The sequence below is a fragment of the Bombina bombina genome, chromosome 6 (assembly GCF_027579735.1).
Source record: "Bombina bombina isolate aBomBom1 chromosome 6, aBomBom1.pri, whole genome shotgun sequence".
Taxonomy (NCBI): domain Eukaryota; kingdom Metazoa; phylum Chordata; class Amphibia; order Anura; family Bombinatoridae; genus Bombina; species Bombina bombina.
Window position 1 is genome coordinate 231,337,836 of NC_069504.1, and position 25,701 is coordinate 231,363,536.

Consider the following 25,701-nt stretch of genomic DNA (forward strand, 5'->3'; position numbering starts at 1 on the left):
GAAGGAACGTTTGTTGCACAATTTGGATGTTGTTCGTGCTCTAAAATTCTATTTAGATGCTACAAAGGATTTTAGACAAACATCTTCCTTGTTTGTTGTTTATTCCGGTAAAAGGAGAGGTCAAAAAGCAACTTCTACCTCTCTCTCTTTTTGGATTAAAAGCATCATCAGATTGGCTTACGAGACTGCCGGACGGCAGCCTCCCGAAAGAATCACGGCTCATTCCACTAGGGCTGTGGCTTCCACATGGGCCTTCAAGAACGAGGCTTCTGTTGATCAGATATGTAGGGCAGCGACTTGGTCTTCACTGCACACTTTTACCAAATTTTACAAGTTTGATACTTTTGCTTCTTCTGAGGCTATTTTTGGGAGAAAGGTTTTGCAAGCCGTGGTGCCTTCCATTTAGGTGACCTGATTTGCTCCCTCCCTTCATCCGTGTCCTAAAGCTTTGGTATTGGTTCCCACAAGTAAGGATGACGCCGTGGACCGGACACACCTATGTTGGAGAAAACAGAATTTATGTTTACCTGATAAATTACTTTCTCCAACGGTGTGTCCGGTCCACGGCCCGCCCTGGTTTTTTTAATCAGGTCTGATAATTTATTTTCTTTAACTACAGTCACCACGGTACCATATGGTTTCTCCTATGCAAATATTCCTCCTTAACGTCGGTCGAATGACTGGGGTAGGCGGAGCCTAGGAGGGATCATGTGACCAGCTTTGCTGGGCTCTTTGCCATTTCCTGTTGGGGAAGAGAATATCCCACAAGTAAGGATGACGCCGTGGACCGGACACACCGTTGGAGAAAGTAATTTATCAGGTAAACATAAATTCTGTTTTTGATGTATTTTCTTCTTCTGAAGCAGTTTTTGGTAGAAAAGTACTTCAGGCAGCGGTTTCAGTTTGAATCTTCTGCTTATGTTTTTTCATTAAACTTTATTTTGGGTGTGGATTATTTTCAGCAGGAATTGGCTGTCTTTATTTTGTCCCTCCCTCTCTAGTGACTCTTGTGTGGAAAGATCCACATCTTGGGTAGTCATTATCCCATACGTCACTATCTCATGGACTCTTGCTAATTACATGAAAGAAAACATAATTTATGTAAGAACTTACCTGATAAATTCATTTCTTTCATATTAGCAAGAGTCCATGAGGCCCGCCCTTTTTTGTGGTGGTTATGATTTTGTATAAAGCACAATTATTCCAATTCCTTATTTTATATGCTTTCACACTTTATCACCCCACTTCTTGGCTATTCGTTAAACTGAATTGTGGGTGTGGTGAGGGGTGTATTTATAGGCATTTTGAGGTTTGGGAAACTTTGCCCCTCCTGGTAGGAATGTATATCCCATATGTCACTAGCTCATGGACTCTTGCTAATATGAAAGAAATGAATTTATCAGGTAAGTTCTTACATAAATTATGTTTTTCATTTAAAATAACCCACAGCGGCATTGTAAGAGCATGGATTTTCTGAATCACGAGAGGCGTTTTAATTTTCATTAGACTTTTTCCTTAAAACTGCAAAAATACAGAGTCAAAATTAATATAGAAAAAAGGCATTTCATATTGCATTTGTCACCACGTACAGTTATTTTAGTAAGTAGTATTCAGACATCAGCCTCTTCAATTTTTAATTGATTTGTCTCAATTGTATTTATTTCAGTGTAATCTATATGGAATCCTTTTTGTAATGCTGGATATACAGAAAATGTCAGTATCTTTCGTAATGGCTTTTTTTAGTGAAAATGTCAAGTAATTAGATGTATTATAAATCTGTACTCCATTTTGTCTATAATGTGAACTTCTATTTTTTTCAGCATCAAACTGCAAGTTTTTATCAGTCATGTTTTTACTCCATCTTTTTAATATTCTGATCCTTACAGAACCTACATCAAGTAAAGCAGATTCAAACATTGAGGCAGTTAAATGAACGACTGGTGACTGAGAATAGGGCTTTGACCAGAGTTGTTGGCAAACTGTCAGAGTCCTGTAGACATCTACAGTCTGTGGACTTATAATTTCCTCTCTCCATTTCTTCTTCATTCACTTGCCAGGCAGGTGTTGTGTTTTTAGCAAGTGGCTTGATCTGAACATTGCAGTTAATGCCTGGGGATTTGCTTGTTAAAGTGTGGCTTTTGCATGTATTGCTTAATATTTACTATAACTCTCCCCAGTGCATATCTTTTACAAGGATATTATTTAGTAAGGTTTTTAGTTTGGGCAGCTTTTTTGTTTGGGGCAATTTAAGTTTGCAAGCAAAAGCAGAGAACATTTTCTCAATAATTATAATTGATATTAGATTTACATTACAGTGTATGCATTTTAATAACATATGGGTTAATGCATGCTACAAGAACCAGATAGCTATTTAATATCTAAGTTCTATATTATAGTTTATGCCATAGCCATAGGAAATGGTGTCCTGCCTTTCCATTAAATTAAGAGTAAGTCTGTGAATTGGTCCTATCAGAACTTTGAAGTGATGTGCCAGTGTTAGTAGCAGAAATTGTATGCTGCTTTTTTCCAGTTAAACACAGATGCCTTGTTGAAGTTAAGTTAGCCACTGTACATTTTTTCCTTTGAAAAGAACTGGGACAAAATCCAAACAGGAGCTGCTTCGCTGAAGACTTTAAGTGCATTACAATTATGCTACTGGAACTGCACTTTGCTTTAAAAGGAACTGAGACGCTTTGCTAATGCACAGAATGTTTGCCTTCCTCAAGGTCTAATTCATAATGGCCGCTAGCAACTGGCTGAGGTGCTCTGTGCATTCTCGAAACGGATTCATTCTCTTCCTAGGCAACATTCCAGTCTGGAAACCTGCATTATAATGCACTAAATGGCTCAAACGATACAGCCTCTAATTGACTGTATTGTCCTAATCTCATTTTAAAGGGGTTAAACTTGTTACAGTGGAGAGGCTAACCACTGGCAAACCAGGTAACGTTTAATTCAAACTGCAGAACTTTGGTGGTTGTTGGTTTGTTTTTGCTCTTTTTTTGTTCTTTTTTTATTATCATTACACTCACATTGATATTTGGTGGAATCTGTGTGATAGATTATCAGTGCAACACTTCTTTTTTTTTTTTAATATATATTTTAATTACTTGTCTGATAGCAAACCGCAGACTTGTGTTCAGAGGCATAACTAATTGTACTTTTAAAATTAAGAAGTGTTCTTTTAGTGCACCATGTGATGATATGGGAAGTTGGTCTATTGTGAACCATCAATTAACTGACACAAGCTGTGCTCCTAATGTAGGAGCGCATAAAGCATATCTTAAAAAATGTACTACTTCCTTCCGCACCATGTGCAATACTTTGGATATAATGCACAAAATACTTATAAACAATATTAGAACCCATAATCAAGGCAAGTTCTGTTTGTTTTATTCTGAGTGGTAAACTCTGTGGCCTTAATTCAAAGCTTTGCATGTTGTGGAGTGTTCTAATATGGCATACGTGAACCTTCAATAAGCTGCTTTTATACTTGCCAAGCTGCTATTTTTTTAATTTATTTTAAAGGCACAATATTTACAAGATGTTAATAGTGAATTTATTATTATTATCAGGTATTTCTAGAGCGCCAACAGATTCTGCAGCGCTATAAGCATAGGCGGTATACAAGATAACATTTACAGGGATCATATGGGTAGTAGCCCTGCCGAGAGTTTCACTGTTGTAGTCGGCTCTTATGAAGGCGGTCTACAAACAGCTGGGCTCATAGGCTTACTTTCTATGGGGTTCAAGGGAAAAGCAATGGAGTTAGGGAAGGTTAGTGTAGGTTGTATACATCCCTGAATAGTAGAGTCTTTAGGGAGCGCTTAAAGCTGTTAAAACTAGGGGAGAGTCTTGTGAAGTTCTACAAGATGGGAGCCAGTCTGGAGACTTCATGAAGCAAGTTAATTGTTTTAGTGTTGTACAACTGTTTTTTTTTATTCACCCAATATATAAAATAGATTTTTAAAAGTAAATATAGTTTTACGCATATTTCTCATATATTTGGGAAAAGTCTGGGGATTAACCCCTCCTCTTAAATAAAATGCCCCCTCTTAAAGGGGTAGGTGCATTACAATTTTAAATACAAGCATTTTTGTATATACATCATTACTTTTTTTTTCTTCTTAAACGGGTAGAGTCCACAGCTGCATTAATTACTTTTGGGAATTCAGAACCTGGCCACCAGTAGGAGGCAAAGACACCCAAGCCAAAGGCTTCAAATACCTCCCCTACTTCCCTCATCACCCAGTCATTCTTTGCCTTTCGTCACAGGAGGTTGGCAGAGAAGTGTCGGAAGTTTGAGATAGTCTCTTATCGAGGGTAGTACTCTTCGAAATGGGACTGGAGTTTTAAGTAATCCTGTCAGCCTCTCAGTGAGAGAATGGATGATGGTTAGAGTCCGGAGATGCAGGGAGAGTTTTTCTGCAAAACTATCCTGACTCATATTAACAGCTCCTTGGCAATCAGCGTTGACGAGTTTCGCTGCCTGCCTTTATTCACTCAAGTCCATGTCAGAAGCGAGGCTACTATCTGTCACACTTGAAGGGCCGTGTTCTTGTTCCACGGCGTTGATTCCGGTAAGATCGTTTAATTTTATTTCATTATGTGAATGTGATGTTAACGAGAGAAGGTAGGGTCCCAGTGGGACTCCTTTTATCTTAAAATAGGAATCATGGGTTCATATCTCCTGAAGGAGGTTATTGAACAGGGGGGGACTTTTAATCATGTTTGATATATGGTTCTACCTGCTAATGTGTAGTATTATTAAGGCTCATGGCTATTCGGAACATAACAGCCTTATCGTAAAATGACGCAATTTCTTTTTGTGACTGGCACGGTGCACCTTGTGACCGGGTGTGGCTACTTTGTTTTCCACTTCCGAATGCTGACTGTGTGGCAACAGAGAGAGAGTCTGCTCGTGGGTTGTCTGGTTCACAGGAGGTGGTGAGTGCCCCAGCCATTGGAGGGTGTAAAAAGGGTGCCAGTTAGTGTTTTTTTTTTTTTTTTTGTAATCCCAAGATTATAGAGGATTCTGATTTTTTTTTTTTTTTAGACACGGATGTCTTGTGATGAATATCAAATGGCCCGGGTTATCCATGCCCATCAGTTATGTTCTGATTGCCGTTCTAGAGTACTTTCTTCTCCCGAATCAGGGACCTTAGAGTGCATTGAGTCATCCGCCTTTGAGGATTCTATGTCCCGTGAGGCGCGTGCCCCAGAACCTTCCATAGGGACAGCGCAAGCAGGTGTCCCTATGGCCTTTACTCCTTCTTCAGAAGGTGGCTTGTTTCCTCCAGAGGTTACGGCACGGTTCAGCATGGCCATTTCATGGCGCTGGCTCATTTATATCTCTCAACTGAAATATTTTTAAGATACTGTCCGTGTTCTGTTAACCAGGGCCCGTCAGGCGTGGGATTGCCTGATTCATTTCGGCCTCCTGGGGAAGCATTGGCCTCTGAGGCTTCAGGGGCCCCAACCTCAGGGCCAGGGTGATTTATTGATCCGGCGAGGTATGATTTTGCCTTCCGTTATAGGCTGGCACGTTTTTGTGTACGTTTAAGGTATGTTTTGGTTGTGCTAGAGGATTCCAGTCCTAGTGGGCCGCTGGATGGCAAGCTGGATTAGACATTTGGGGATGAAGCTAATCTCCTTGACGTCTCAGTTTTTTCTTTTATGTTTCAGTTCAAGTTCTGAGCTTGGGTGAATGGGGCCTCTGATCGGCTGGTTCCGTTGGCGTATCCATTCACCTTGGGCGTTCACTCGTGGTTGCTGCCTTACTTTTATTTTGATCCGGATAGGATTTGTTGTTCTGGCTTGAGAATGGGAGTCATATAAATATAATACATTACTGCATTACAAAAAGAGCTATTATCAATGTATTTGTAAAACTAGGCAGGAGTATTAGCAATATTCAAATGAGAAGCAAGGAGCTACCTAGTATGCTTCCTGTATGTATAAATACTAGTTACTATCTCACAAAACATATTCTCACAATATAAGGACCACATGTGGGCCCAATAGTTACTACCTTATAAAACATTCTCGTAAAGTAGTGCTTAACTGGTGCCATAGGAGAAAAACAAACCTATAAACTAGATAAATTGATCTTACAGAAAACTTATTAATAGAGGAAGAACAACTGTTAGTTATTGAGAGACATATCAACAAGGGGCTCTGTAGAGTGTCAAGGGTGGGGCAATTGTTATAAACTGTACTCTACCCATGGTGGCAGGTAAACTATGTCTTAGGGGCCAACTATCCATGAACAGTGCAGGCATTGGATAGAGTTTTAAGTTCTGAAGCTAACGCAGTCTGTCTCTCTAAAATAATTTTTTGCGTATGTTTTAGTATAGGTACCTTTTTATCTCAAAGGAAGAGATTGTATAAGCGGCATGTCCCCTATTTTATATTAAAGGGACACTGAACCCAAATTTTTTCATTACTGATTCAGACAGAGCATGCAATTTTCTAATTAACTCCTATTATCAATTTTTCTTTGTTCTCTTGCTATCTTTATTTGAAAAATAAGGCACCTAAGCTATTTTTTGGTTCAGTACCCTGGATAGCAAGAACAACCCAATCAGCAAGAACAACCCAGGTTGTTCACCAAAAATGGGCCAGCATCTAAACTTAGTCTTGCTTTTCAAAAAAAGATACCAAGAGAATGAAGAAAAGTTGATAATAGGAGTAAATTAGAAAGTTGCTTTAAATTGCATGCTCTATCACAAAAGAAAAAAATTGGGTTCAGTGTCCCTTTAAGGCAGTTACATTAGTAGTTCAAAATTATTGTGGTGACAATGCCCCCCCTGTTTCGGCTGCTAGCAACGGGGCATCAGGATAAGCACAACAAGTGACTAAAGTGAAAGGGAGCACACTTATCACTCTAGTGTGACTTAATAAGAGTTCCCCTCTAGGTACAGAAACATACCTATATACAATTAATTTATATTCTATGATAACTATAGTAGTAAAGTCTTAAGCCACCTATTTTGGTACCTCTGATATAAAACTGTAGGCATGAAAGAACAAGAATTTAATTATAACTTTAGACAGCAGGAGTAATGGGTATTGCATCTCAGGATTATCTACAACCTTAGCTCTCTCACAGCCAGTATAACCACCAAGTGAGTAAGCCTGTCACTAACTTCCCAGGGTCTCTTTGAGGGTTAGGAAAAATTAGGGGATTAGGACAAAATAATGTATCAGAGCAGCATATATATTATGAGATTAAGCTGTAGAATAACAGGCATTAGAACAATTTAAGTAGGATTGTCCATCTGAATATAAAACATGTACCATATCCTAATAGGAGTGTTTTTTTTTTTTTTTTTTATATATATATATCAGACCTAGGGGTCGTCATCCGTAGGATAGAAGTAGGACAATAAATGGGGTGAAACAGTGATTACTATATGGGGAGAAAACTTAACCAACACCAGTCTTATATGATGATACTGTTCCTTGTTGGTACTTCTTCCCTGACAAAGAAAAGGACAAGTCGATACCATGTCGCTCTGTCTGCTCAAAATCTGAATGTTGCATGATTCCAGCAGGGTCCCACCACAGTCATCCAAATCTCCGGTCTTGTAGGAGAGTGGTTGTTCTCCACATCCCAACACATTGGAGACTTTTGACAGCTTAGTGTAGAAAAGTCTGGGCACCACAGTAAGCCTTTGTTCTTCCCCTACTAAGCCTGGCGTGTCAGGAGGTGACTTTCGGTTAAATCAACACGCCTTTGCATTCTGGCATTTCGGTTGCAATGACGATCCTGTGTGTAGGTCAGTATTACTGTTACAGTCCATCTTAGGTTCAGTATATATATCGGTACCTTGTGAGCTCTCCCCAAGGGGTGATGTGGTTGTGATCACATGTTGTAGTAAGATGGCTTTTAAACTATGCTCCAGTGCCCTGAAGTGTCTGGTGATCGATTTGGCCATTCCCATTGCCTCCCATTTTTCGACTGCCTCCACTACAATCTCTTCCACCCGGTTAGGTAGCATGCAGTGGGATTCTTGTGTCTTTGTGTCTCGCAATGGACGAAGTAGGCGCATCAACAGGTAAAAGCTCCATACCTCTTCTTCCTAGGAAGTTGCGCACTTTTGAATAATTGAGTTATGTTTTCTAGTTTTTATATTATCAAACCTTCAGGTCGATTTTTCTTGAACCTTGGACAGTTCTGAAGTGTCCTTATACCAGGCAGGTCCTGGTCGGGTGCTTTCTGCCGTTACTTGGGTTCATGTCACCGTTGTGCTGATTGAATCCTGTTGGATTCTGATTGTCACTTGGCCTATTGATATTGACTCCGGGCTCGGATCTTACTTCGAAGTATGGGGCCTAATGTGTAGATCAAACGCTTCTAGACGGAGGGTTGAGTTCTGATCTAGGTTGACCTTTTTCGGGCTAGTCGCTTGGGATACGGGTCTGACTTTTCAGACGTCGTCATGGTTCTTAAAAGTCCCTGGGGACTCGGAACCGTAGTTTCCATTCCTTTGGAGTTGGGAGATGTATATGACTTCCGTCGTGTAGTTTTCTGAGTGGTGATCGTTTTGTGTCCTCACTGGAGTTTTCTTTCGGATGTTGACTCTTTTAGCCTAATAGCATTACTTTTTGCGGTGGCAGAGTCTCTTTCCTTCCCGTCTTGGGTTGGGTCATCTGTTCTGGAAGTGCGGGCATGTCCTCCTTCCCTTGCTTAGCATTGCATTGGTTCTAGTATGAGGAGTGCAGGGGTTACCTTGCCTTCTGCGAGGCTCCCAGTCGTTGCCCTATTAAGGGGTTTTCGGGAGACCGAACCTGCTAGGATCTCTGGAGACTATGGTCTTCTTCATCTAGGATCTACCCTTGGTCATACCATGGTCTTTCGACGCTCGAGTGTTCTCCTTTGACCTTGTTGCAGATCTAGCCTTCGGGTTTGAGAGTGGAGGTCCGAGATCGGTTACAGACTTTTGCCTTTCTAGGGTCAGGTAGATGACCTTTTATCCTCTCCAGCGTGTGTATCAGGTAGTTAAGCCTGTTTACAAGGGTTTACCTTGCGATCCAGGGGCACTGGGTGCCGAATTCTTAAACTGAACAGGAGTTTTTTTAGACTCTTGGGTTTAAGGCTGTTCGCTAGGTTCTTTAAGTCTACGGACTTTAGATGGTGTGCTCCTAATCATCGGAGGCAGCTTAGGGTTCCTCAGGAAGTTAGATCTTTCGAGCGATTCCATTTTTCGAGGACTCTGGCTTAGGACCTTGTCTATTGCTTGGATTGGGCATAGACGGTTCTGCTTAACCTTAGTTTTTGGGTTCCCGCGTGTCCCTTTGAAGGCGGCGGGGTTTCTGTCTCTCATGGGAGATTCATATCTGCCTAAGGTTTAGGTTTAAGGTGTTTCTGACGTGTCCCTACTGGTCTTCTGGGGCATCTGGTGCTTCTTTGTAGACTCCAGGTGTCGTTTTAGCTGGGTTGGTGATATTGGCCGAAGAGTCTCGTCTCTATTGTTAGGGTGGTTCAGTTGCTTTAGTTCCCTTTTTTCTCACCTAGTGTGGGGGATGGGTTCTTGTGTGTTCTCTTTGATTTAGAAATACCTCAGTATCTGTAATGACCCATGGGTCCTTGTTCTTGCCTGGTAGGGTTTTTTTCCCTTACTTGCGTCCCTAGAATCTGGAAAGGGAGATGGGGAGTAGTAGTTGGATCCTCCGTTCCTGACACAAGAGATAGTGGGTTTGCACCCAGGTAAGGCTCCTGTTATATGCTGGATTCTGGTCTTTGGATGCTGGTGGTCTGAGTTCTCTCTTCCCTTGGGAAGTGTCCTCTTTATGGAAGACAGCAGTGTAGGGGTTCTTGGACCCGAGCCCGAAGTTTCTTTCCTGACTCACGGTAACATACCGGTTTTGGTAGCGGTCAGAGTTCTTCTCGGGGGTTTTGCTTCCTTGTAGATCCATCCTTTTTTTCTTCCAGAGGTCTGGGACTCTTGTCTTCAGTCTTTAACTAGCCTTTGGGCTGGGACCATTACCCTGGAGGGAAGGTCAGAGATTGGTTGCTTTATACAGTGTTGACTATTTTCTTCTCTTGAGTCTGTTCTTCCCTACGGTGGAAGGATTTCTCAGGTCCACCTTTCTTCTGGTGGCGTCTGCTGCTGGGAGGGGACGCTCCTTGGAGATCGGTAATTTCTAGTCGGGAGCTGTTGCGTTTTTTCGGCGCTTCTTGTTGGGTTGAGTCTTACGATGGCTTAGGGTCAACTTTGCTGCCTGGAGGCTAGTCATCGCGAGTTCCTGTTTTCAGGTGGCTCAGTGTTCTCTTGGAGAGCTCTTTGTTAGCTGCAGTGATAATTATGCTGTCGTTTGTTCGACTTGACTATGATGCAACAGGGAACTCAAGGTTTTCTGGAGCACCTTATGTGGTATGGTGCTGTGTCGGGGATATGAGGGTGACCCTTGGGTCATCTGCGTGACGTTTTTATCCTGAGTATGGACTTTTATGGTCAATATATGACTACCGTGGATCTAAAGGATGCATACCTACACATTCCTATCCACAAAGTTCATCACCAGTTTCTCATGTTCGCCTTTCTGGACAAGCATTACCAGTTTGTGGCTCTTCCTTTCGGCTTAGCCACTGCTCCCAGAATTTTCACAAAGGTGCTAGGGTCCCTTCTGGCGATGACCACGGGGCATAGCAGTGGCGCATTACCTAGACGACATTTTAATTCAGACGCTGTCTTTCCAAAGAGCCAAGTCTCACACAGAGATTGTACTGGCCTTTCTGAGGTCTCACGGGTGGAAGTTGAACATCAAAAAGAGTTCTCTTTCCCCTCTCACAAGGGTTCCCTTCCTAGGGACTCTAATAGACTCGGTAGAAATGAAAATATTTCTGACGGAGGTCAGAAAATTAAAACTCTTGACTACTTGCCGAGTTCTTCATTCCATTCCCCGGCCATCTGTGGCTCAGTGCATGAAGACAATCGGATTAATGGTAGCGGCAATGGACACTCCTCAGACCACTGCAACTATGCATGCTAAAACAGTGGAATGGGGATTATGCAGATTTGTCTCCTCAAATTCAGTTGGACCAGGAGACCAGAGATTCTCTTCTCTGGTGGTTGTCTCAGGACCACCGGTCTCAGGGAATATGTTTCCGCAGGCCAGAGTGGGTCATTGTAACGACCGACGCCAGTCTGTTAGGCTGTGGTTCGGTCTGGGACTCCCTGAAAGCTCAGGGCTTATGGTCTCTGGAAGAAACTCTTCTCCTGATAAACATTCTGGAGCTGAGGGCTATATTCAATGCTCTTCAGGCATGGCCTCAACTAGCTGCGGCCAAATTCATCAGATTTCAGTCGGACAACATCATGACTAGCTTACATCAATCATCAGGGGGGAACAAAGAGTTCCCTAGCGATGACGGAAGTAACCAAAATAATCAGGTGGGCGGAGGATCACTCCTGCCATCTCTCAGCAATTCACATCCCAGGAGTAGACAACTGGGAGGCGGATTTTCTAAGTCATCAGACTTTTCACCCGGGGGAGTGGGAACTCCACCCGGAGGTATTTGCCCAGCTGACTCAGCTATGGGGCATTCCGGAATTGGATCTGATGGCGTCCTGTCAGAACGCCAAACTTCCTCTCTACGGGTCCAGGTCCCGGGACCCCAAGGCGGTATTGATAGATGCTCTAGCAGCGCCTTGGTCCTTCAATCTGGCTTATGTTTTTCCACCGTTTCCTCTCCTCCCGCGTCTGGTCGCCAGAATCAAACAGGAGAAGGCTTCGGTGATTCTAATATCGCCTGCGTGGCCACGCAGGACTTGGTATGCAGACCTAGTGGACATGTCATCTGTCCCACCATGGACACTGCCAATGAGGCAGGATCTTCTAATACAGGGTCCGTTCAAGCATCCAAATCTAGTTTCTCTACGTCTGACTGCTTGGAGATTGAACGCTTAGTTCTATCAAAGCGTGGGTTCTCTGAGTCAGTTATAGATACTCTGATACAGGCTAGAAAGCCTGTCACCAGGAAAATCTACCATAAGATATGGCGGAAATATCTTTGTTGGTGCGAATCCAAGGGTTACTCATGGAGTAAGATTAGGATTCCCAGGATATTGTCCTTTCTCCAAGAAGGATTGGAAAAAGGATTGTCAGCTAGTTCCTTAAAAGGACAAATATCTGCTTTGTCTATCCTGTTACACAAGCGTCTGGCAGAGGTAACAGACGTTCAAGCGTTTGCTCAGGCTTTAGTCAGAATCAAGCCTGTCTATAAACCTGTGGCTCCGCCATGGAGTTTGAATCTAGTTCTTTCAGTTCTTCAAGGGGTTCCGTTTGAACCTTTACATTCCATAGACATTAAGTTACTATCTTGGAAAGTTTTGTTTTTGGTTGCAATTTCTTCTGCTAGAAGAGTTTAAGAATTATCTGCCTTACAGTGTGATTCGCCTTACCTGGTGTTCCACGCAGATAAGGTAGTTTTGCGTACCAAGCCTTGTTTTCTTCCTAAAGTTGTTTCTAACAAGAATATTAACCAGGAATTAGTTGTTCCTTCTCTGTGTCCTAATCCATCTTCGAAGAAGGAACGTCTTTTACACAATCTTGATGTAGTTCGTGCTTTAAAGTTCTATTTACAAGCAACTAAGGATTTCAGACAAACATCTTCCTTGTTTGTTATCTATTCTGGTAAGAGGAGATGTCAGAAAGTGACTGCTACCTCTCTTTCCTTTTGGCTGAAAAGCATCATCCGTTTGGCCTATGAGACTGCTGGCCAGCAGCCTCCTGAACGAATTACTGCTCATTCTACCAGAGCAGTGGCTTCCACATGGGCTTTCAAAAATTAGGCTTCTGTTGAACAGATTTGTAAGGCAGCGACTTGGTCTTCACTGCATACTTTTGCCAAATTTGACAAATTTGATACTTTTGCTTCTTTGGAGGCTATTTTTGGGAGAAAGGTTTTGCAAGCAGTGGTGCCTTCCGTTTAAGGTACCTGTCTTGTTCCCTCCCTTCATCCGTGTCCTAAAGCTTTGGTATTGGTATCCCACAAGTAAAGGATGAATCCATGGACTGGATATACCTTGCAAGAGAAAACAGAATTTATGCTTACCTGATAAATTACTTTCTCTTGCGGTGTATCCAGTCCACGGCCCGCCCTGGCATTTAAGTCAGGTTAAAATTTCTTGTTTAAACTACAGTCACCACTGCACCCTATGGTTTCTCCTTTTTCTTCCTAACCTTTGGTCGAATGACTGGGGGGTGGAGCTAGAGGGGGAGCTATATGGACAGCTCTGCTGTGTGCTCTCTTTGCCACTTCCTGTAGGGAATGAGAATATCCCACAAGTAAAGGATGAATCCGTGGACTGGATATACCGCAAGAGAAAGTAATTTATCAGGTAAGCATAAATTCTGTTTTTCTTCTGACGGTAGGAGTCCACAGCTCCCGTCCGCGTTTTGTCTATGAGGCGGCAGTACATTTTTGTTCTTATGGCACATTTTTCACCCTGCTATTTCTCCTACTCTTCCTTGTTCCCTTGGCAGAATGACTGGGTGATGAGGGAAGTGGGGGAGGTATTTGAAGCCTTTGGCTGGGGTGTCTTTGCCTCCTCCTGGTGGCCAGTTTCTGAATTCCCAAAAGTAATGAATGCAGCTGTGGGCTCTTCCCGTCAGAAGAAAAGAAAATGATCAGGTAAGCATAATTTATGTTTTTACCAGCATATGTGCACCAGTATTCAGACACCATACTTGATTAGAGAGCTGGCAGCAGCGTGTATTGTGTCTGTGACCATTTAAATTTGTGTCATAGAAGCCACTGTTGACTTTCACTACTAACTCTCTGAGGCGGTGTGGTGTTTGAATACTGGTGTATGGGCCCTCAGAGCATATGTGCGTATGCCACTGAGGGGGCAGTAATCTTTGCTAGAACCATTTTTGTTAATGGAATCATATTGCAAAAATGCTTCTATTAAAATTTTAATTCACCCATGCATATTTCAATTTTGACCTTTATTATTTTAAGATTATTTTATGCCAAATATATGTAAAGATAGCCAGAGATTGAACAAAGACCACGGATACTCACTGTGTAGGTACCAAATACTCTTCAAAGACAATGACATCATTGTTTTTTTGCAATCCGTTTCTACACCTCATATATTTTTAAACAAAGTTTATTTCTCCTGTTAAGTGTAGTCAGTCCACGGGTCATCCATTACTTATGGGATATTAACTCCTCCCCAACAGGAAGTGCAAGAGGATCACCCAAGCAGAGCTGCTATATAGCTCCTCCCCTCTACGTCACACCCAGTCATTCTCTTGCACCCAACTAATAGATAGGATGTGTGAGAGGACTGTGGTTGTTAAACTTAGTTTTTATTTCTTCAATCAAAAGTTTGTTATTTTAAACGGCACCGGAGTGTGTTGTTTTTTCTCAGGCAGCATTAGATGAAGAATCTACCTGAGTTTGTGTATGATCTTAGCGGACGTAACTAAGATCCATTTGCTGTTCTCGGCCATTCTGAGGAGCGAGGTAACTTCAGAACAGGGGACAGCGGGCAGGTTCACCTGCAAAGAGGTATGTTGCAGTATATTATTTTCTAAGGAATGGAATTGACTGAGAAAATACTGCTAATACCGATGTAATGTAAGTACAGCCTTAAATGCAGTAGTAGCAACTGGTATCAGGCTGATATGTATGTATGTTTACACTTAAGTATTTCTGGGGAATGGCACTTCACTGGGAAAATACTGTATACATATAACTTTTAGCCTAATCTGCAGTGTGAGCGACTAGCAGCAGGCTTTTTAATAACATTTCATAAATTATATTTTAAACGTTTGCTGGCATGTTAATCGTTTATTTATCTGAGGTACTTGGTGAAAAATTGTTTTGGGCGTTATTTTCCACATGGCTGTCGTTTGTTTTGAATTAAAACAGTTTACTGAGCTTCCCTCACTGTTGTATTGTGAGTGGTAGGGGCCTATTTTGGCGCTTTTACTGCGCATTAGAAATTCAGTCACAGTCTGCCTTCTTCTCCCTGCATGATCCAGGACGTCTCTACAGAGCTCAGGGGTCTTCAAAACTAGTTTTGAGGGAGGTAATCACTCACAGCAGACCTGTGAGACTGTGCTTTGACTGTGATAAAAACGCTTATATTTTCAATTGTTATCCGTTTTTCTGATATTAAGGGGTTAATCATCCATTGCTAGTGAGTGCAATCCTTTGCTAACTTAATGCATTTACTGTGAAAATTTGGTTTCTATAACTAATCCGGTTCATTATTTCAACTGTGACAGTTTTTGTGTGCTTCTTAAAGGCACAGTAAAGTTTTTTTTTTTTATATTGCTTGCAAATTTATTTGAAAAGTATTTTCCAAGCTTGCTAGGCTAATTGCTAGTTTGTTTTAACATGTCTGACACAGAGGAATCTCTTTGTGCAATATGTTCAAAAGCCAATGTGGAGCCCAATAGAAATTTGTGTACCAATTGCATTGATGCTACTTTAAATAAAAGCCAATCTGTACATTTTAAGAAAATTTCACCAGACAACGAGGGGAAAGTTATGCCGACTAACTCTCCTCACGTGTCAGTACCTGCATCTCCCGCTCAGGAGGTGCGTGATAATGTGACGCCAAGTACATCAGGGCGGCCATTACAAATCACTTTACAAGACATGGCTAATGTTATGACTGAAGTTTTATCTAAATTACCAGAACTTAGAGGTAAACGCGACCACTCTGGGGTGAGAACAGAGTACGCTGATAATGTTAGAGCCATGTCTGATACTGTGTCACAGATGGCAGAACATGAAGACGGAGAGCTTCATTCTGTGGGTGACGGATCTGATCCAAATAGACTGGACTCAGACATTTCAAATTTTAAATTTAAGCTTGAGAACCTCCGCGTATTATTAGGGGAGGTATTAGCGGCTCTGAATGATTGTAACACGGTTGCAATCCCAGAGAAATTATGTAGGCTGGATAGATACTATGCGGTACCGGCGTGTACTGACGTTTTTCCTATACCTAAGAGGCTTACAGAAATTATTACCAAGGAGTGGGATAGGCCCGGTGTGCCCTTTTCCCCCCCTCCTATATTTAGAAAAATGTTTCCAATAGACGCCACCACACGGGACTTATGGCAGACGGTCCCTAAGGTGGAAGGAGCAGTTTCTACTCTGGCTAAGCGTACCACTATCCCGGTGGAGGATAGCTGTGCCTTTTCAGACCCAATGGACAAAAAGTTAGAGGGTTACCTTAAGAAAATGTTTACTCAACAAGGTTTTATATTACAACCCCTCGCATGCATTGCGCCTGTCACGGCTGCGGCGGCATTTTGGTTTGAGTCTCTAGAAGAGACTATTAGCTCAGTTCCATTGGATGAAATTATAGACAAGCTTAGAGTCCTTAAGCTAGCTAATTCATTTATTTCTGATGCCGTAGTACATTTAACTAAGCTTACGGCTAAGAATTCCGGATTCGCCATCCAGGCGCGCAGAGCGCTGTGGCTAAAATCCTGGTCAGCCGATGTGACTTCTAAATTGCTTAACATACCTTTCAAAGGGCAGACATTATTTGGGCCCGGTTTGAAAGAAATTATCGCTGACATTACTGGAGGTAAGGGACATGCTCTGCCTCAAGACAGAGCCAAACCCAGGGCTAGACAGTCTAATTTTCGTGCCTTTCGTAACTTCAAGGCAGGAGCAGCATCAACTTCCTCCGCTCCAAAACAGGAAGGAACTGTTGCTCGTTACAGACAGGGCTGGAAACCTAACCAGACCTGGAACAAGGGCAAGCAGGCCAGAAAACCTGCTGCCGCCCCTAAGACAGCATGAAGTGAGGGCCCCCGATCCGGAAACGGATCTAGTAGGGGGCAGACTTTCTCTCTTCGCCCAGGCTTGGGCAAGAGATGTCCAGGATCCCTGGGCGTTAGAGATCATATCCCAGGGATATCTTCTGGACTTCAAAGCTTCTCCTCCCAAAGGGAGATTTCATCTTTCAAGGTTGTCAACAAACCAGACAAAGAAAGAGGCGTTTCTACGCTGTGTTCAAGATCTTTTGCTAATGGGAGTGATCCACCCGGTTCCGCGGTCGGAACACGGACAAGGGTTTTACTCAAATCTGTTTGTGGTTCCCAAGAAAGAAGGAACCTTCAGACCAATCTTGGATTTAAAGATCCTAAACAAATTCCTAAGAGTTCCATCGTTCAAAATGGAAACTATTCGGACAATCTTACCCATGATCCAAAAGGGTCAGTACATGACCACAGTGGATCTAAAGGATGCGTACCTTCACATACCGATTCACAAGGATCATTACCGGTACCTAAGGTTTGCCTTCCTAGACAGGCATTATCAGTTTGTAGCTCTTCCCTTCGGGTTAGCTACGGCTCCAAGAATCTTTACAAAAGTCCTGGGCTCTCTTCTGGCGGTACTAAGACCGCGAGGAATAGCGGTACCTCCGTACCTAGACGACATTCTGATACAAGCGTCAAATTTCCAAACTGCCAAGTCTCATACAGAGTTAGTTCTGGCATTTCTAAGGTCGCATGGGTGGAAGGTGAACATAGAAAAGAGTTCTCTATTGCCACTCACAAGAGTTCCCTTCTTGGGGACTCTTATAGATTCGGTAGAAATGAAAATTTACCTGACAGAGGACAGGTTAACAAAACTTCTAAATGCTTGCCGTGTCCTTCATTCCATTCAACACCCGTCAGTGGCTCAATGCATGGAGGTAATCGGCTTAATGGTAGCGGCAATGGACATAGTACCTTTTGCACGCCTGCATCTCAGACCGCTGCAATTGTGCATGCTAAGTCAGTGGAATGGGGATTACTCAGATTTGTCCCCTATGCTGAATCTGGATCAAGAGACCAGAGATTCTCTTCTATGGTGGCTTTCTCGGCCACATCTGTCCAGGGGGATGCCCTTCAGCAGGCCGGACTGGACAATTGTAACAACAGACGCCAGCCTACTAGGTTGGGGCGCTGTCTGGAATTCCCTGAAGGCTCAGGGATCATGGACTCAGGAGGAGAGTCTCCTTCCAATAAACATCCTGGAATTGAGAGCAGTTCTCAATGCCCTTCTGACTTGGCCTCAGTTAGCAACTCTGAGGTTCATCAGGTTTCAGTCGGACAACATCACGACTGTGGCTTACATCAACCATCAGGGAGGGACAAGGAGTTCCCTAGCGATGATGGAAGTTTCAAAGATAATTCGCTGGGCTGAGTCTCACTCTTGCCACCTGTCAGCGATCCACATCCCAGGCGTGGAGAACTGGGAGGCGGATTTCCTAAGTCGCCAGACTTTTCATCCGGGGGAGTGGGAACTTCATCCGGAGGTCTTTGCCCAAATACTTCGACGTTGGGGCAAACCAGATATGGATCTCATGGCGTCTTGCCAGAACGCCAAGCTTCCTTGTTACTGGTCCAGATCCAGGGACCCGGGAGCGGTCCTGATAGATGCTCTGACAGCACCTTGGACCTTCAAGATGGCTTATGTGTTTCCACCCTTCCCGATGCTTCCTCGATTGATTGCCAGGATCAAACAGGAGAAAGCATCGGTGATTCTAATAGCGCCTGCGTGGCCACGCAGGACCTGGTATGCAGATCTAGTGGACATGTCATCCTGTCCACCTTGGTCGCTGCCTCTGAGACAGGACCTTCTAATTCAGGGTCCTTTCAAACATCAAAATCTAATTTCTCTGAAGCTGACTGCATGGAGATTGAACGCTTGATTTTATCAAAGCGTGGATTTTCAGAGTCAGTAATTGATACTTTAATACAGGCTAGGAAACCTGTTACCAGAAAAATTTACCATAAGATATGGCGTAAATATTTACACTGGTGCGAATCCAAGAGTTACTCATGGAGTAAAGTTAGGATTCCTAGGATATTGTCTTTTCTACAAGAAGGTTTAGAAAAGGGGTTATCTGCAAGTTCTTTAAAGGGACAGATCTCAGCTCTGTCCATCCTTTTACACAAACGTCTGTCAGAAGTTCCAGACGTTCAGGCTTTTTGTCAGGCTTTGGCCAGGATTAAGCCTGTGTTTAAGACTGTTGCTCCACCGTGGAGCTTAAACTTAGTTCTTAACGTTTTACAGGGTGTTCCGTTTGAACCCCTTCATTCCATTGATATCAAGCTGTTATCTTGGAAAGTTCTGTTTTTAATGGCCATTTCCTCGGCTCGTAGAGTCTCTGAGTTATCGGCCTTACATTGTGATTCTCCTTATCTGATTTTTCATTCAGACAAGGTAGTTCTGCGTACTAAACCTGGGTTCTTACCTAAGGTAGTCACTAACAAGAATATCAATCAAGAGATTGTTGTTCCATCATTGTGCCCTAACCCTTCTTCAAAGAAGGAACGACTTCTGCACAATCTAGACGTAGTCCGTGCCCTGAAATTTTATTTACAGGCAACTAAGGATTTTCGTCAAACTTCTTCACTGTTTGTAGTTTATTCTGGACAGAGGAGAGGTCAAAAAGCATCTGCTACCTCTCTCTCTTTTTGGCTTTGTAGCATAATACGTTTAGCCTATGAGACTGCTGGACAGCAGCCTCCTGAAAGAATTACAGCTCATTCTACGAGAGCTGTGGCTTCCACATGGGCCTTTAAGAATGAGGCCTCTGTTGAACAGATTTGCAAGGCTGCAACTTGGTCTTCTCTTCATACTTTTTCCAAATTTTACAAATTTGACACTTTTGCTTCTTCTGAGGCTGTTTTTGGGAGAAAGGTTCTTCAGGCAGTGGTTCCTTCCGTGTAAAGAGCCTGCCTGTCCCTCCCGTCATCCGTGTACTTTAGCTTTGGTATTGGTATCCCATAAGTAATGGATGACCCGTGGACTGACTACACTTAACAGGAGAAAACATAATTTATGCTTACCTGATAAATTCCTTTCTCCTGTAGTGTAGTCAGTCCACGGCCCGTCCTGTTTTTTATGGCAGGTCTAAAATTTAAATTAAACTCCAGTCACCACTGCACCCTATAGTTTCTCCTTTCTCGTTTGGTTTCGGTCGAATGACTGGGTGTGACGTAGAGGGGAGGAGCTATATAGCAGCTCTGCTTGGGTGATCCTCTTGCACTTCCTGTTGGGGAGGAGTTAATATCCCATAAGTAATGGATGACCCGTGGACTGACTACACTACAGGAGAAAGGAATTTATCAGGTAAGCATAAATTATGTTTTTTAGAAAAAAAAGGGACAGAATAACTTAAAGAATATATTAGCAAGATGTTATTTATTATACATAGTTCATGCATACAATTTGTTCATTTTTATGTCATTCATTTTAGTTTTGCACTTCCTTTAAACGGACACTTATTTAAAAGAATGAAATGACCATAATTGTGCTGTTTTTTGTTTTTTTCTATAAGCATTAGAATGTGCAAATTGTGGTTTTGCTTTGGCATTCTTTTAAAACAAATGTGGAAAAGCATCATAACTAACTACATTTTTTTAAAAAGGAGGAAAATTACAAAAAAAAATTTCTTCTTCTTTGCAGATGTTACCTGACCTGAAAGCAGACAACCAGAGGTTAAAAGATGAAAATGGAGCCTTAATCAGAGTTATAAGCAAACTTTCCAAATAATCAAAGGTTTACTGCAGCAGCAATTTGATGACATTGCACATTAGTTACGCCAGTGGACCATAACATGAGTCACTGGATTTGAGGGAATATTCCTTGGCGACTGTAATATTCAGAAATCCTGCCAAACCTCCCTCTTACCTGTATCGTTTTCTTTGTACAAAAACATTTGTTTTGTATTAAAACTCAGCTGCTGAGGAGAGAAAATGACTATGAATTCTTGTTTACAGTTACAACATGCAAGGAAAGTGTTCAAGGCCAGATGCCTCCAATATTTAACCAATAAGCCTTAGTTGTACATAAAAAAAAAGTTTGCAATCAAAAAATATGCTTTCTGCTCTCCTTGAAGACCGTTACTAAACCATTATCATCGTGCCACACTCATCCGTTTTATTTCTTCCTGACGTTTCTTGTTACCTTTATATACTTTTCTGTTGTGGCATTAACTCCTCCCAGCCAGTGTGTCAGTGTTTCTCCATATTCAATTTTTTTACATCTTTCAGCAGTTTACAACAGCTACATATATTTAAGATGACTTTATGCTTGTTAAAATACCAAATTATCTTTGCTATTTTTGACTACTCTGACATCAGTAGAGGTAACTGCATTCATCATTTGTGCAATATTCATTTCCAATATGAAAAGCTAGCACTGTTTCATTGTAGCCTTCACATTGTGTTTTAAGAAATTTATTTAATATACTCAATAATATGCCTTTCTCACATTCATTTTAGCAGGTACTGAGTGATTGTATGTGTGTGTGTGTAAGCGTATGCATGTATGTTTGTGTATATAATAAGTATTGTATGCACATACATATACACATAGTGTGTGCTTGTAGTTATATATAGATATACGGATATCTATATATAATTATGGAGAATTCTGTGTTGTGTTTCCAGACCACTATGTGGCATGCTCAAGACTTTCCTACTTTCAATGTCTGTTACTCCAGATTAGGTTGTTCCTAAATGGTGATTTTAATACAGTTTAGTAATTTTATGGTATATTTTCTATTTTATGGAGGTGTGACTTTAGAGTAAACTGTAAAATATTCAGATTTCTTTTCATTTTATGTCACCATTATTAAAAGTATATGTAACTGTTTCACTACATTTCATGTTTCTTTGAGTGCCGTCTGAATCGTTTGAGCTAGCTTGCGTAATGTCACCCAACGTATCCCTAACTCGCACACTATTGTGTATATGCAGTTTTCATGTCATTAGACATGTATCTTAATACCACCATCATATCTCTGTTTTCTACATTTCAGTGGCCTTTTTTGCAGAAAGTAAACATTATTATAAATATGTATGTGTATACAGTTAAGTGAGGATGTTTTTGTTAGCTTTTATATTTTCACTGAACCATGAAAGTAATTATATATTAATGGCATATTAACTATTTAATCCACTGAAACAGTTCAGCCATTAAAACAAAATTGTAAATTGTAATGCTTGCAGCAGCTATTGTGGTGTTAATTATAATGTATACTATATTGAATGTGAAATAGTACCCCTGTCATTTACAAAAAAGGTCATTGTGATCTACTGCCTATTTTGTGGGTATTTGTTTTTTGTTTTTTTTCGGTAATCTAAACTTCATGTCCTGTTTGGTTGCTTAGTTTTATGAAGATACATTGTCTTGCTCTTACTGCCAAGCTCAGGATTTTTAAAGGTACAAAGATAGCTGTGGGATTGTTTTGTTCAATTCATTTGATATGTATGTGGGGCAGCAGAGATTTGCATCAAAATGCAAAAGAAAAATGTACAGTTGCAAATTTGTAGATCTACAGATATTATGTGATGCAAAATGAGTTGTACTATGGATTGTATTTGGTAAAGCTTTGGGTGTCTGTGAAGAATGATTAAATATTTCTAATATTTTAGTATTTTATATTTAGGTTATTTATTCTTTAAAACAAAATGGCTACTGTGCTACATTGGTTTTATTGGTAGTACAGAGCAGGCTTTGTATCTGCATGAAACTAGTTTAAAAAAAAAGATCTTTTGGAGAAAAACATGTATTTTGACATATTCAAATAAAAATGAATAAACTATTTTCATTGTGCGCATCAACATGTGACAGGGTAATTGTACTGGGACATCTTCAAGTTAAGCATTGCTGGGCATTAAATGTTAAAATTATGAAAGAAAATCATGGTGGATGTTTGTGCACATTGCATTTGCATGTGTTTAAAAATGTTTTACTAGTTTGGGTGAAACGTCCATATTAACCAAACACTGCTTGTGAAATAAAGAACATAGTAAAAAGACGCTCTAACACTGTGAATTTGAATTTTACAATTCTAAAACTACATTGCACTAATTTAAATTTTCTTACATACATGCTATTATTTACATTTATAATAGGACTGACTGTAGTTTTGAATGTGATTGTTTTGTTGTTTGGTCTTTTTTAATGAAAAACTTTGCTCATTAGAATTGTTAAAGTGCACAGGAAAATTATACAGAAGTTCATTGTTACATTTACTTTTTTTATGCTCTAGATAAGTTCCTAGAAGGATATTGCATGTATAAAATTTCTTAAGAACAAAAAAGGTCAAATGATGGGTATTGCCAGTGGAGTTAAAAAAAAAACATTATTTGTTTTAACAGAAGTTAAAATACCAGTCTTTGGTGGACCTTGGAAGGTCCTTCTAACTGTGCTTGTACTTACTCAGAAAGGCTCTTCTTCTGAACGCAGTGTATTACAGGTATATGGTGAAAGGTAACAGAAGGTGTTACAAGTAAGTAAAAACTTTACAGACCATGGGGACGAATTATCAAGCTCCGAACGGAGCTTGATGCCCTGTGTTTCAGGTTCGCCAGAAACACAAGTTATGAAGCAGCGGTCTAAAACTGCTGTTCCATAACCTGTCCGCCTGCTTTGAGGCGGCGGGCAGACATTGCCGGAAATCAACCCGATCGAATACGATCGGGTTTATTGACACCCCTGGCTGCGAATCTGCAGGGGGCGGTATTGCACCAGTAGTTCACAAGAACTGCTGGTGCAATGATAAATGCCGAGAGCGTATGCTGTCGGCATTTATCTGTGCAGCGGACATGATCCGCAATATCGGATCATGTCCGCTCACATCATGATAAATAGGCCCCCATGTGTTACCGCTCATTCCATTAGAGCAGTAGCTATTTATCGTGGCTTTTGCAATTATGCTTCTCTTGAACAGACTTGCAAGGAGGCTAACTGGTCTTCCCTGCATAGATTGTCCAAATTCTATCATTTTCATTTTTATTTGTCTCAGTTGAGTGAGCTTTTGTTAGGAAAGTACTGGGGGCCTTGGTTCCTAATCAGTAACTTGCTTTCTTTCCTGTATTTGTCAACCCTATCATGGTGCTGTGTGAAATTTATTGCTTGCATGTTGGATCCCACATGTGGTCTCATGGAGTCTCTCACCATCTTAGGAAAGAAATAGTAAAGTTTGTTTTTCTGATTAATTAAAGGGACAGTGTACTGCAAAGGTTTTTCTTTCATGTAATTAGCAAGAGTCCATGAGCTAGTGACGTATGGGATATACATTCCTACCAGGAGGGGCAAAGTTTTCCAAACCTCAAAATGCCTACAAATACACCCCTCACCACACCAACAAATCAGTTTTACAAACTTTGCCTCCTATGGAGGTGGTGAAGTAAGTTTGTGCTAGATTCTACGTTGATATGCGCTCCGCAGCAGGTTGGAGCCCGGTTTTCCTCTCAGCGTGCAGTGAATGTCAGAGGGATGTGAGGAGAGTATTGCCTATTTGAATTCAATGATCTCCTTCTATGGGGTCTATTTCATAGGTTCTCTGTTATCGGTCGTAGAGATTCATCTCTTACCTCCCTTTTCAGATCGACGATATACTCTTATATATATATATATATATATATATATATATATATATATATATATATATATATATATATATATATAGCATTACCTCTGCTGATTTTCGTTTCAGTACTGGTTTGGCTTTCTACAACATGTAGATGAGTGTCCTGGGGTAAGTAAGTCTTATTTTCTGTGACACTCTAAGCTATGGTTGGGCACTTTTTTATAAAGTTCTAAATATATGTATTCAAACATTTATTTGCCTTGACTCAGGATGTTCAACATTCCTTATTTCAGACAGTCAGTTTCATATTTGGGATAATGCATTTGAATCAATCATTTTTTTCTTACCTTAAAATTTGACTTTTTCCCTGTGGGCTGTTAGGCTCACGGGGGCTGAAAATGCTTCATTTTATTGCGTCATTCTTGGCGCGGACTTTTTTGGCGCAAAAAAATTTCTGTTTCCGGCGTCATACGTGTCGCCGGAAGTTGCGTCATTTTTGACGTTCTTTTGCGCCAAAAGTGTCGGCGTTCCGGATGTGGCGTCATTTTTGGCGCCAAAAGCATTTAGGCGCCAAATAATGTGGGTGTCTTATCTGGCGCTAAAAAAATATGGGCGTCACTTTTGTCTCCTCATTATTTAAGTCTCATTATTTATTGCTTCTGGTTGCTAGAAGCTTGTTCACTGGCATTTTTTCCCATTCCTGAAACTGTCATTTAAGGAATTTGATTAATTTTGCTTTATATGTTGTTTTTCTATTACATATTGCAAGATGTCCCACGTTGCAACTGAGTCAGAAGATACTGCTGTTGTTTGTATTGAATGTCATGACAAACTTGTTAATGCAGATAATATTTCCTTTAGTAAAGTTCCATTACCTGTTGCTGTTCCGTCAACATCTAATACTCAGAGTGTTCCTGATAACATAAGAGATTTTGTTTCTAAATCCATTAAGAAGGCTATGTCTGTTATTCCTCCTTCTAGTAAACATAAAAAGTCTTTTAAAACTTCTCATTGTTCAGATGAATTTTTAAATGAACATCATCATTCTGATTCTGATAGTGGTTCTTCTGGTTCAGAGGATTCTGTCTCAGAGGTTGATGCTGATAAATCTTCATATTTATTTAAAATGGAATTTATTCGTTCTTTACTTAAAGAAGTCCTAATTGCATTAGAAATTGAGGATTCTGGTCCTCTTGATACTAAATCTAAACATTTAGATAAGGTTTTTAAATCTCCTGTAGTTATTCCAGAAGTTTTTCCTGTTCCTGGTGCTATTTCTGAAGTAATTTCCAGGGAATGGAATAATTTGGGTAATTCATTTACTCCTTCTAAACGT

The 25,701-nt window shown here is 41.1% G+C and overlaps 1 protein-coding gene across 4 annotated transcripts in view; it reads left to right on the forward strand.

Moving 5' to 3' along the window:
* The window catches only part of PPP1R12A (protein phosphatase 1 regulatory subunit 12A), an 875,274-nt gene extending 852,466 nt beyond the window's left edge, over window positions 1-22,808 (forward strand). The window contains exons 26-27 of one of the 4 annotated variants that reach the window (XM_053716754.1): window positions 1,887-2,057; window positions 20,450-22,808. In XM_053716754.1, coding sequence (XP_053572729.1) covers window positions 1,887-2,021 — 135 coding nt within the window. In that variant the 3' untranslated portion in view covers window positions 2,022-2,057; window positions 20,450-22,808. The remainder of the gene's footprint in view (window positions 1-1,886; window positions 2,058-20,449) is intronic. The other 3 variants (XM_053716757.1, XM_053716755.1, XM_053716758.1) reach the window with 3 other exon arrangements.
* The last annotated feature ends 2,893 nt before the right edge of the window (window positions 22,809-25,701 follow it).